General features: G+C 33.6%; 1 protein-coding gene across 1 annotated transcript; it reads left to right on the forward strand.

Annotated features, from left to right (window-relative positions):
* The first annotated feature begins 2,909 nt into the window (after positions 1-2,909).
* LOC133036804 (uncharacterized) lies at positions 2,910-3,344 on the forward strand. The gene has a single exon (XM_061113550.1). It carries the CDS (start codon positions 2,910-2,912, stop codon positions 3,342-3,344), a length of 435 nt encoding a protein of 144 aa, XP_060969533.1.
* The last annotated feature ends 9,931 nt before the right edge of the window (positions 3,345-13,275 follow it).

A 13,275-nucleotide genomic window follows, 5' to 3' on the forward strand; every position in this document is an offset into this window, starting at 1 on the left:
ATTATAACTTTGTGTATTCGAAATCCAAGAAAGTTATATCACTGAAGAAAAGTCTACACTGTATTATCTCAATTACATATTTTAAAATATGAGAGATATGTCTTCTGTTAATTCAGATGTACTTTTAATACAGTAAAAGATTTCAGTATCCCTTGATGAGTAAAGCATATAGTAAAGGATGTTTCATAAGTGTATTTATGAACTAGTTTCCAGAAGTTTGGGTGGATTCAAATATACTACACTTGATCTGAAGATCAAGACATCAGATTGACCTATTTGCACAGTTTGTTTTATATTAGTGCAAGTGGGAGTTTGTTGGGTTTTATGCCCTAAATAAAACTCTTTACAATCTGATTAGTTATCAATATAAGAAATTTGAAGTGATTGACTTTTGCATGAAATTTACATGCTAATGATTTAATATGTTTATTACATTCATACATACAAAATCAGTTAAATCCAGATCATATGTTTATTCACAATTACAGTATTGTCAACACAGTGGAATGTGATTGTGATCATATGAATCAAAAGTTTTGGTCCCTGTTTCATCAGTGTTATTGGATTTACACTAATGTGATAATCAGCGATGATGTGTACTTACACTTGGAGTAAGTGTTATGTTCTTTCCAGGACATTAGTAAAGTATACTAGTTTCGAATGTATGGAGTATACATTGGACTGGACCGATATTGCAACTAAGTTAAGATATTACAAACTTACCGTTATACATATCTTTCCAAGTCAATATCAGTAGTTAATCTTATGATTAAAAGAATCTAAATCCTGATATGCTTGGGCTCAACTCAGGAGTGCTATTTATGTTCTTTGATTTATTAGTTAAGCCTACTTTTGGGTCAGGGTGATACGTATATTTTGGGAACATGATAGTATGATTGAGTGGGAGTGCTGAACATAAATATGGAATCTATAGCTTCTACTGGTGTATAGAAGTCAAGTGATGATTCCCTTCGAGCTTAGCAAATAGAAGTAAATGGATGAGCTCTTGTTTAACTGACTAATTATTAGATCACTAAACACCATTTACAGGTAGCTAAGTGTTTTAAGGGGCAAAATACATTGAGGGGTGAGAACGGTAAAGAAATCCCATCTCGATGTAAATCATCTATATAGAGGATCTTTAAATCACAATAAGATTATAACAATGGTTAAATGAGATAGTATATTGATATCGTGGAACATACAATATGCTCTATATAAGTCTGAGAGTGCAATTCTAAGTTCTAAGAGTGGATTCAACGAAGAATTAATAAGTAGGAATTTACTTGGTAAATTTGGTTCACTTATTGGAAGCTCAGCATATAGATCCATGGTCCCCATTCTAGTTGAGAACATTCTGCTTGTAAGACTCATTAATTGATTCGTGATTGATCAATTATAATTCTAAAGTTAGACTATGTCTAATTTTATGAATTTTCACTAAGCAGGGGTGAAATTGTAAAGAAAAGAGTTTCTAGGTTTATTTATTTATTAATGGACTTTATATGTCTAATTAATAATTAAATTAAATGACAATATTATTTAATAATCTATTTTAGTTATTAAATAATTAGTTTTGGCATTTAAAAGGTTAGAATTGGAAAATTGACGTTTTTGAGAAAATAGAGATAAAATTTGATAAAACTGCAAAATCAAGTGAGGCCCAATACTACACCATGGCCGACCACTTAAATAGGTTTTCAAATTAATATTTTCATTATTTTAATGCCAAATAATTCCTAACCTAAACCTAGTAGTTGCCTATAAATAGAAAGTGATGGCTCAGTCACAAAACATGCTTTCATTAGTAATCTGACAGAAATTTCTCTCTTCAGAAAAACTGAGCCTTCCCCACTTTCTATACTGCCCGAAATCTTCTTTCTCTTTTCTCCTTCATCAATTTCGTGACCCTAGTGAAAGAGTGAGTGCCCACACACAGCAAGCAGTAACTCAATCATAGATTGGAAGACTGTGAAGGATCAAACTTGAAGAAGAAGGACATTCGGGCTCAGATCTTGATTATACTCTGCTAAAGAAAGGATTCAAGGGTTAGAGATCTGAGTGGAAGGAGATATTAATTCCGCTGCAGCAATGTAAGGTTTTCTTAACTTTATATGTGTTTAATTTATCGTTTTTAGAAAGTTCATATTTAGGGTGTTTAAACAACATACTTGTGAGTAGATCTAAGATCCTGGTAAAATAAATTTCCAACATCTTTACCTTCTTATACCATGAGTGTCTTTTTGATACCCCTTGAAATTTGTAAGGACATTGATCACCTAATGGGAAGATTTTGGTGGCATTCTAAGGCCTCTCAAGGTGGTGGAATCCATTGGAAAAGTTGGGATAAGTTGTGTTTGCATAAACATAAAGGTGGTTTGGGTTTTCGTAACTTGAGGGATTTTAACTTATCTATGATGGGCAATCAAGGTTGGCGTCTGTTAACCAATACGTCTTCACTTGTGGCTCGTGTTTTTTAAGATAGATATTATCCCCAAGGTTCGTTTCTTGATGCTGAGCTGGGAGCTAACCCGAGCTATGCTTGGAGAAGCATAACTGAAGCTCATGATGTGGTTAAATTGGGTGCTAGATGGCGAGTGGGTTCTAGAACTTCGATACCTGTTCTTAACCAGCCGTTGCTCCCTTCCAAGGACAATCCCTATGTGGTTTCTTCTCATGAGGCTCTTAAGGACTGTAATGTCTCCAATCTTTTTCAGATTAATCGAATGTGCTGGGATGAGGAGCTTTTAGAGGACTTATTTGAACCCAGATATGTGGAACTCATTTAGAAAATACCCCTGCCTGCATTGCCGAAATTGGATACATGGTATTGGGCATTTGAAACTTTTGGTGGTTATTTAGTAAAGAGTGCCTATCGTGCTTTACAAGTGCGTAATGGAAGATGGAATATGCATGATAATTCTAGTTTTTGGAGAAAGTTCTGGTATTTGAAAATTCCTCCAAAAGTCAAGAATTTTCTTTGGAGGGCTCTCTCTAATTGTGTTCCAACTCTTGTCTCTCTTCAGTCTAAGCGGGTTCATGTTTACAGCATTTGTTCTTTGTGTAAGGGAGGGATCGAAACCATCTTTCACATCATGGTTGGTTACTCTTTTACAAAAGCTTGTTTGGAGCATGGATTATTGGGTATGCATATTAATGATGGCAATGAGGATTTTGGTGTCTGGTTTGAGGATTTCTGTAACAATCATCTAGCTGAGAAAATAGATAAGTTGGCAATGATTCTTTGGGGTGTTTGGGGAGCCCGCAATGATTTACTTTGGAACAATAAAGCTACATATGTGGAAAAAGTTGTTTCATCTGCAATTACATACCTTGAACTTTAGAAGTTTTCTCAGATTAAAAATGGAGGTGTTTCATCTTCTTCTAGTCAGCCTACGGCTGGTGTTGAGCATTGGATTAAACCGTCTATGGGAGAGCTGGAGGTTAATTGTGATGGTGCTCTTTTTTCAAGGGAGAAGAGTCATGGCTTGGGGTGGATTGGTAGAAATCATGTTGGCTTGTGCTTTGCTGCTGCTGCCGTCAAACTTCAGGGAGATGTCGACCCCATTGTTGCCGAAGCATTGTCGATGAAGGAGGCGTTGAGTTGGGTTAAATCAAAATGGGAAGAAGGAGGCTCTGTTGAAGAGTTTTGTCCTACAATAGTGGTTATGGAGTCGGACTGTCCTCTGTTGGTTAGTGCCATTAATAGCAAGAGTCACGTTCTTTCTCCTCTTGGTCTTATTATTTCGGATTGTATTAATCTTATACGGTCCTTTTTAATTTTTCATGTTTCAGTTCAGTTTGTTAAACAATCTGGGAACCAAGCGGCTAATTGGTTGGCTCGTTCTTCTCGTTCATGTCCTGATCGTATTTTCAGTAGGGGGTCTGTCCCTTCTGGTTTGGAAGCTATTTTGTTAACTGATTTGCTTTAATGAAAATTGCAATCTTTGTTTCAAAAGAAAAAATATATATACGTATATGTATCCAATAAAAAGTTTTAATTATTAAAATAATAAAGTGCCTACAAAAAGGAAAAACTTACTATTGGGATTTATTCATTAAACACAATTTTTTTTTATTAATTTTTGACAATTGATTAAAATAAATCTAAGGGTCCAGATTAAAAAGTTGTTGCTTTTATTTTGTTTGTAATATATAGATATAGATTGTGCACTTGATCATAAGAAGGGTAAATAGCGACATAAATACCCAAAGTTTTGAGTTTGTAGGTGGCATAAACCCAATGATTTTTTTAGTGGCATAAGTACCCAATGTTTGTAAAACTATAATTTTTCTCTATTTTCGTCAGTACAGGCTCCGGTTTAAATTTATTAAAAAAAGATTTAGAAGTAACTGATACTACATATTTTTTGTCCAGACCAAATAATCTATAATTTAGGTCTTATATGTGTCCTGTTTAAGACTATAACATAGTTTGTACTGATGAAACTGTAAGAAAATTAAAGTTTATAAATATTGGGTACTTATGCCACTAGAAAAAATTATTGAGTTTATGCCTCTTACAAATTTAAAACTTTATAGGTACTTATGTCACTTTTTACCCGATAAGAAGAACATTAAACCTAGGCCATTGTTGGTGGTATTATTATTGCAGCTTTGCAACTTTAATTATGTTTTGGTCCATAATATAGCTAAATCAATGGTCTTTGTATTCTAATGCTTATGGTGATATTAGTTTGGTTTCTATCCCTTAGGAGGTTCTTAATGATACCACTGAGTGGACTAAATTTTTTTAATTTTTTGTTGGTTTATTGCATGACAATATTGATCTTAAATATTTTTGTTGGTTTATTATTTTGAGTAATCGTAATATATGTATTTATGCTTAAAATGGACTGTTGTTCGATCATAAATATAAAAAGAGAACAGTGAACCTTAAACATGATTTTCATTGATGCTCACATTTTTTTTTAAATAATTCTTGTGACTTTTTACTAATTTGAAAATTATTTATGGTAAAGTATCTCATTTTCTGTATGGACACCTAAGAATCTTTTATTTATTGATACAGAAACTAAAAACTCATAAACTCATGGTTTAAGCTTAAAAAAAAAAATCAAACAGATAATCAGGGGAAAAAGAAGGGAGGAAAGAGAAAATAAATTATAGTTAATTAATTTATAAATAAATATTTTTTAAAAAAATATTATTAAAAATTTAATAAATAATCTAATGCAATTCAAATATTAACTATTATCATATATCTGTTATAAAATAATATAAAATTGTATAAAGTAGATGAGAAGAAAGAAGAAGATGAAGAGAGAAAGAGAAAGTGAATGAGAATTTCTCAATTGTTTATTCCAATGGGGTGAACCCCTATTTATACAAATACAAGAGTCAAATATCAAGAAACCAAGAAAAAGAGGAATGTTGATTACAATTAATGGTAATAAATAAAAGATTTACACATCCACATAATTATTAATATTTATAACACTCCCCTTGGATGTCCATAATAACTGTCTTATTAAAAATCTTGTTGAAAACTTAATCAAAAGAAAAAGAGTATAGTGTAAACTAACTCCCCCTCATTTAGGTATTTGTGGAGATCTTCTAATCGGCGAATTTCAATCTTGTCTGCCGTGTTCTCAAATATTGATGTTAGTAATAACTTTGTGAATAAGTTTGGAAGATTGACACTTGATTGAATATGTTGAACACCAATATGCCTTTTCTTGAAGCGTATAAAGAAGAATTTGGTGAAATATGTTCTAACTCTATCTCCTTCAATGTAGCATCCTTTTAGTTGAGCGATGCAAGCAGTATTATCCATAGAGAATTGCTTGGGTTGATACTTCTTTATTGAGTGCAATTCCATATGTTTCCCGAATATGCTATGTCAATGATCTCACTCACACACATTCTCTACTTGCTTAATAAAATGCAAGTATGTTAACATGATTTATAGTTGCCTCGTTAAAAATCTTGCCAGAAAAACCCAGTGGGACAAAATCTTAGCTAGGGAAAAAGAGTACAATATATATTTTATATTCATAATTATTTGCAAGTTGCTTCGTTAAAAACTTTCTAAGGAAAACCTAGTGGGACAAAACCTGAACTAAGGGAAAAAGAGTGCAACATAAATATGTCTCCCTCTCATGCACATATGATCCATAATTCTTTTGGTTATAATAGATCTCATAAGATTATTGTTATCACTTTTAAAATATCACCATATATAATCTTTGATCATATATTTTCTATAACTCTTCCAAAGTATGTATGGACTTCTAAATTATAGATGAGGGGTTCGTGAAACATTAATCTTTATCTAACTAATTGTATCATTCATGTGTGTACACAACTTTGTTCATACGAAAATTTAAAATTTCAAGTAGATATGAACATAACACATTAATGGTACTATAAATTTTCATTTGTGACAATGATGGTACTCCAAGACCATATATTTATTCCATCTTGTTGTATGATCTTAATTTCCATATCAAATGATCATATATCTATAATTCTTGATACATATGAAGTACTTCAAGACTTCAATACTAATGAACAAACTTTATACATTAATATTTCTCGAAATAGAAAATAAATAAAAGTTTGTTCTTCAATTAATCAAAAACTCTTCAAGAGTCTATCACAACGTATAATTTATGTATTTATACTGCATAGACAACCATACATATTTTTTAAACAATAATTTACTTACATGTCTTTATTTCATACGTATAATTTATTTCATACAAAGATCTTTGTCATATAGTGCGCGCGACTTAGAATTTATATCACTTAAGACATGTATTAAATTCTTGTAGAATTTTTAGATAAGGCTTATTTCAAATTCTCACTATATTAGGAGCTCCAAATAAATAACTTCTGTTGCAACATTTATGTGACGCTTATAAATTCTCATAAAATATATTTCAGGCTATAATCAAATCATGATTATATTTTCTCAATATTTAAGCCTTACTTCAATCAATCTCATGTCTATGCAAACTTTGTACAACAATTCATTATGTACAAATACATATATGCAAATTTCTCATTAAAAATATTTATTTGCACACCCTACAGGTCTTACTTCACTTTATGTGAGTAAATTTGCCTGGACTGCATCATAATATTTTGGCCAAAAATCAAAATGTGTGTAGATAATTATCAACAAATCTAATACCATGATCCTTGCTATCTCATGTTAGTTTATTGCATATGCAAACATTCAACATCTATTGTCGACAAAAATTTCATTATATGATAATTTCCTCCTATATTGACATAACTTATAGAGATCTCTTTAAATTACATATTTTTCAAATATGTTTACCATTTATAGGTACCTATATAGAACCGCTTCAGGGATTCAATTATAATCAAATGTTTTATGTCTAACTTCTTTTGGGAGTCTCTTCTAGAGTATCGTTTCCATTATGGTTATCATTTTCAAATAATCAATACTTTATAACATTAAGGTATCCCATGAGTACCTCTAAATTTAACAACTTCAGGATAAATCAAATGAACATTTATTAATAATTTTTACATTGTTCATTTACGCTTCAGGCATTTTCAACTTATTCTATCTCAACTTTAAATAATATTGATTTGTAGTTAGTATATATCATTTTGAACTATATCGTTCTTATATACTTTGTGCAAAGATCATTTTTCAAAAATTATCATCGATCCCAACTTCTTCTCTCCCCCTGATCGAGAGAATTTTTAAAAATTGTGATATTTAATAATATTAATACACCTGTAGGGATTTCAATATATCACAATAAATCAATATTTATTTAAACTAATATATACTATATGACATTGAACTTCAGGTTCAATAAACTTTAGTTTCAAGTTCAATACTAATGAACTTAATTCATTTCTAAGAATGAGTCATACGTGTATAATTAGAAATACATAAATTTACACATTTTGTAAATACATGATCATATAATTTTATCACATCGATAAGAAACTATGCAATTAAAATCTAACAATGGCTCAAGATTGTTAAAGAAATATAATTTAAATATTTTCTATGTGCAAATATATGCACATTCTTCTTTTGAGCCTCACTTCAACAAAATTTAGTCAAATCCTTTGACAATTTATTGCATATGATTGATCATGTCAAAATAACTCAATTCATAAACTTCAGGTTCACTATAATTTCTATTTCAATGAAACTTTCACAAGGTAATGTAAAATCACACTACAACATATAAGTACTCATAACGAGTTTCATTTTTATATACACGAATAATATAATTATATTATTCTCCAAAACATATACACTCTTTAGGAGTTACTATTATGTTTATCAAACTTTATATTTCTTCAGAAATCACTATCATCAATTCAATGATGTGTATAATTTAGAAGATACATGACAACTTCATCATGTTATTGTAATGGTCAAATAGATATAACCATAATATATCATTCATTTTTCCTGGTATCTTTTTAACAAGTCGTCTAATTTATTAATAGACTATTCATCAGTCTAATTATCATAACTTGATATATTATATATTTAAATGTACAACCAATACATATAATAAGTTATTTCTTATTACTTTCATAACTAGATAAAAATTATACATCTAGGTACATACAATTATATTTTAGTACTCCATGTAACAATTGTATGTAAGACTTCTTTAGGAAGTTTTTCAAATAATTATTTTGTGATTCTTTCTCACTTTGATTATATTAGATCCCTAACAAATATTAGTAAGTTATATATTCACTTTTGGAAATATGCAAACTGAATTAAATAGTAACTACATATCTACATATCATCTACCAACAATAGTTTAAAACTATTGATTTCAAGAAATAATAAAATATGTATATATTAATTTGCTTCTAGCATTACCAATATATGTGAAATCTATATTATTTGAAATAAAATTTCATGTCTATTCATTCTCTTCAGGGAATGATATTTAAATTTTCTAAATGTACAATAAATTTGTACAATTCACATTCTATTAAATAATCAATTATACTTTTATCTTGACTATAATTGTGTCTGTACTACAGGTACGCGACCACTATTATTCAATTCCACACATGATATATAGATTTTATGCACTTTGATTGTGTGTGGTATCTCATCTTTTGGTTGTTTCCACTTTCTTCTGAAAATATTTGAGTAGTAAATAATGTCATCGATTATTTAAAATCATTACATTCACTTCATGGGATGACGTTGAACAAGTAGAACATTATTATAAATTTCTTAAAAATTTATTACTTGTTCATCCATAAAAATATAATAAATTATTCAGCAATTTCTTTTATGATATTTCAAAGAATATATGAATGTAATTTTTGCATAGTCTCCAAGATGTATGCAAAATTTAATCTTTAATGTGTGTCAAATTCAATAATTTTCAACATTGCAAGTAATAACAATGTATAATAGCATGACTTGTAAAGCCCGCTTAGTTAATTTGGAAATTATCAATTAATTGTGATTAATTATGAGATTATTTATAGTTATTTAAATAATTTATTATACTGTTATTTATGTTATTCAGTATCTTGCATATTTTGCATTTTCGGTGTCCGGTATTTTGGAACTCGGCGTTTGGCTCAGTAGAAATCACAACTTAGTATGTTAGTAGTTTGGGGACGGGTTTTAGACATTGGGAATGTCGGGAATGACCGGGAATTTAGAATGTCCCAAAAATACCCCTTTAGTATGATTTATGTGATTTTATGGTGGAGGGGCAAAATGGTCTTTTTGCCCCATTAGTATTTTTGTCTTTTGTGATTTTGTGAAATGGAAAATAAGTGTTTATTTGATTAACTGTTGGCTGAAATGAGTGTATGTAAATGGCTTTATTCACTTATTTATTTTTACAAAACATTACACTTAGAGAAAATTTACAAAAAACTTTCAAACACTCTCTCTCAAGCCTCTCTCTTTTCGGCCCTCTTTGAGCAGCAAGGAGGAGGAGTTTTCCTTGGTGATTCAAGTCCTTTTTGTGTTGATTTTATGATCCATAGTTACTTGTAAGTGGTTCTCAACTCTTCTTTTTGTTGTTGATGTTTTTGAGGTGAAAAGGGTAGGTTGCATGTTAGTTTGTAAAGCTGTATGTTGCTGTGTTTAATTGTTGTTTCCAGTAGCTTAATTAGGTTTTATATGGATGGATTATATAGGTTTTAATGCATGCTAGTGGTGTTGTTTAAAGCTTTGAATTTCCTATGCAAATATGTGATTTTTGAGAGAAAAGGTTCTATTTTGTTGCTGTGATGTTGAGGATGTTTGCTTGAGTTTCCAGAGGTTATTTTGAGCTTGATTATGTAGAATTAAGTTGGTTTGATTGCTTGTTAGGTGGATTTGCTCAAGTTTGAGTTTAGAACTCAAAGCTTGAGCTCCAATGGTGATTTTTGATTCTGTGGTTTCTGGGTTAGTTTGAGGCCTTAGAAATGTTCTAGGGAAGGTATAGAACAGGTCTGGAAAGTTTGAACCAATTTGGGGTTGAGTTGGTCGAGTTATGAAAAATTTGGTTTGCTGCCTGCGAGGAACCGGAATTCCGGTTGTGCATCCGGAATTCCCGATGAGGGTTCAATAATTCCCAGAACCGGAATTCAGGTTGGGCAACCGGTCTGCCGGTTGGGGAATTTTTCAGAACCCTAGTTTTCCTTGTTTTTATGTTTTTAGGGGTATTGCCATGCGTTTTATCGATAGGGAAACTTTTAGTTCCAAGTTTTAGTCCCCGGGAAGTGATTTAGCGTGTCACTTATAGCGTTGTGATTTTTATGGTTTAGGAGCCAGTAATCCGCCGCTCAGCTTCAGTTCCAGTCAGGTTGACCGGCACACCTGAAATCGTAATCCAGGTAAGATTAGTATAACAGTATGCATATGTAGATTACATGTTTAGCGTGCATGTAGGAAGCCTGCTAGATTACATTAGTTATGTATATAGGCTTCGAACCATCCAACCCTGTCACGTAGGTACAGGCTGGAGTATGACCAGCAGCCGGAGTATGACCGGTTCGACCGATCAGGCTGACCTTTGGTTGGTGGTTCAGTGCTATTGACCTATCCCGTCGGTACAGGCTGGAGTATGACCAGCAGCCGGAGTATGACCGGTTCGACCGATCAGGAGGATACTTGTCAATAGTACCGTCCCTGTGAACGTTCATAACTCAGTACCATGTTGGACATGGCAGTAGTGGCTCACGTTTTTCCATAAACCTCGTTGATTAGCAACGAGCTGCACAGTACGTTTAAAAATCACGTAATACGCCTAAGTTAGTTAGGGTGTTACAATTTGGTATCAGAGCCGCCAGGTTGTCTTCTGAAGATCGTCACGACATGTACAATCCTCATCAGCAGTTAGCTCGGTTCACGGTTCAGTAAGCCTTTATTGCTTTAGTAGTTTATTTTATTCAGTTATGAAAAAAAAGAAAAGCCTGTTAGGAAGCATGTTAGTAGCCTGATAGTAGAATAGGCGCATGTTTCGTTTTTAATTTCCAAATTAAGCGGCATTAGTAAGCTCGCCTTGAATACGACCTGACATGCCAACTCTTGGTTTCGCAGGCGGTTCTAATCAGATGGACGCCAGGCGGACTACCAGGAGTCAGGGCAACTCTGTGGGGTCGAATCAAGGACAGGGAGCTCAGTTTCCCCCACCTGCTAGGGGCCGAGGCAGAGGTCCCCGAGGCAGGGCTCGTGGCCGGGTTGATGAGAACCCGCCACAGGCTGCCCAGGCTCCCCCAGCCGATCAGGGAGCCCCGAACTGGGAGTTACGGTTTGCGGAGATGCAAGCCCGGATCGAAGAACAAGACCTCGAGATTCAGAGGTTGAGACAGCAGGGTGCTCCTGCAGTTCCTGTGCCCATAGTTCCAGTGGCACCTGCCCCTGCTGCCCAGGCCGAGATAGTGGTGGCGGCCCATAGATTGGAACCATTGTATGAGCGGTTCCGGAAGCAAGCACCTCCGATATTCCTGGGAGGTCCGGATGTAATGAAAGCCGAGCAATGGCTGACGGTGATTACCAAAATTCTGAATTTCATGGGTGTCACCGGTAACGACAGAGTGGTGTGCGCCACATTTCAGTTCCAGGAGGACGCCCTGGTATGGTGGGACATGGTGTCTCAGATCCATGACGTCACCACCATGACCTGGGAAAGGTTCCAGGAACTCTTTAATGCAAAGTATTACAATGAGGCGGTCAGAAGCGCCAAGAGGAAAGAGTTCGTTCACCTGACCCAGCGGGAGAACATGAGTGTCACTGAGTATACTACTCAGTTTGATCGGTTGGCGAGGTTAGCCTCGGGAATTGTGCCGACCGACTTCAGCAAGAAGGAGAAGTATCTGGACGGGTTGAATCCCAAGATCAGGCATGATCTGATGATCACCACCGACGACAGCACCACCTATGCTCAGATGGTGGAGAAGCCACTGCGAGCTGAGGGCGCAGTTGGGTGTATGTCAGAATCAGCCAGTACTCCGGTGAGTGGCGGAGCTCCTACCCCTCCTGCACCAGGCTATAGCTGTAAAGCCCGCTTAGTTAATTTGGAAATTAGCAGTTGTTTATGTTAATTATGAAATTATTTATAGCTATTTAAATAATTTATTACTATTATTTATGGAATTCAGAAATGCATGATTATGTTATCAGTAGTTTTTATATTTTGCATTTCCGGTGCCCGGTATTTTGGAACTCGGCGTTTGGCTCAGTAGAAATCACAACTTAGTATGTTAGTAGTTTGGGGACGGGTTTTAGACATTGGGAATGTCGGGAATGGCCGGGAATTTAGATTTTCCAAAAATACCCCTTTAGTATGATTTGTGTGGTTTTAAGGTGGAGGGGCAAAAGGGTCTTTTTGCCCCATTAGTATTTTGTCTTTTGTGACTTTATGAAATGAAAAATAATTATTTATTTAATGTTTGCTTGGCTGAAATGAAATATGATAAGTGGATATTTATGTTTATTTCTTTCATTTCTATAAAAACACTTAGAAAAGAAAAATTGAATTTTCCAAACACTCTCTTTTCTCTCTCTCTTTTTCGGCTGAAGGCTTGGGGTTCAAGGACTGGTTTTCTTTCAATTTTCAAGCTAGTTTCATCCTATCTAAGTGTTCTTCTAATCCTTGGTAAAGTCTCTAACCTTTCTTGTTGTAATTTCTTGAAAAAAATGATGAAAAATGGTGATGCATGCATGGTGTTTTGGTGTTGTTGCTGCTGGATATTATTGTTGTTGTTTCTGTGATTAAAGTGTTGAATTCAGTAGGTTTAATGTGATGGAATTGCATGCTTGAATCCTTGTTCTAG

The sequence above is a fragment of the Cannabis sativa genome, chromosome 4 (genome assembly GCF_029168945.1).
Source record: "Cannabis sativa cultivar Pink pepper isolate KNU-18-1 chromosome 4, ASM2916894v1, whole genome shotgun sequence".
NCBI classification, from domain to species: domain Eukaryota; kingdom Viridiplantae; phylum Streptophyta; class Magnoliopsida; order Rosales; family Cannabaceae; genus Cannabis; species Cannabis sativa.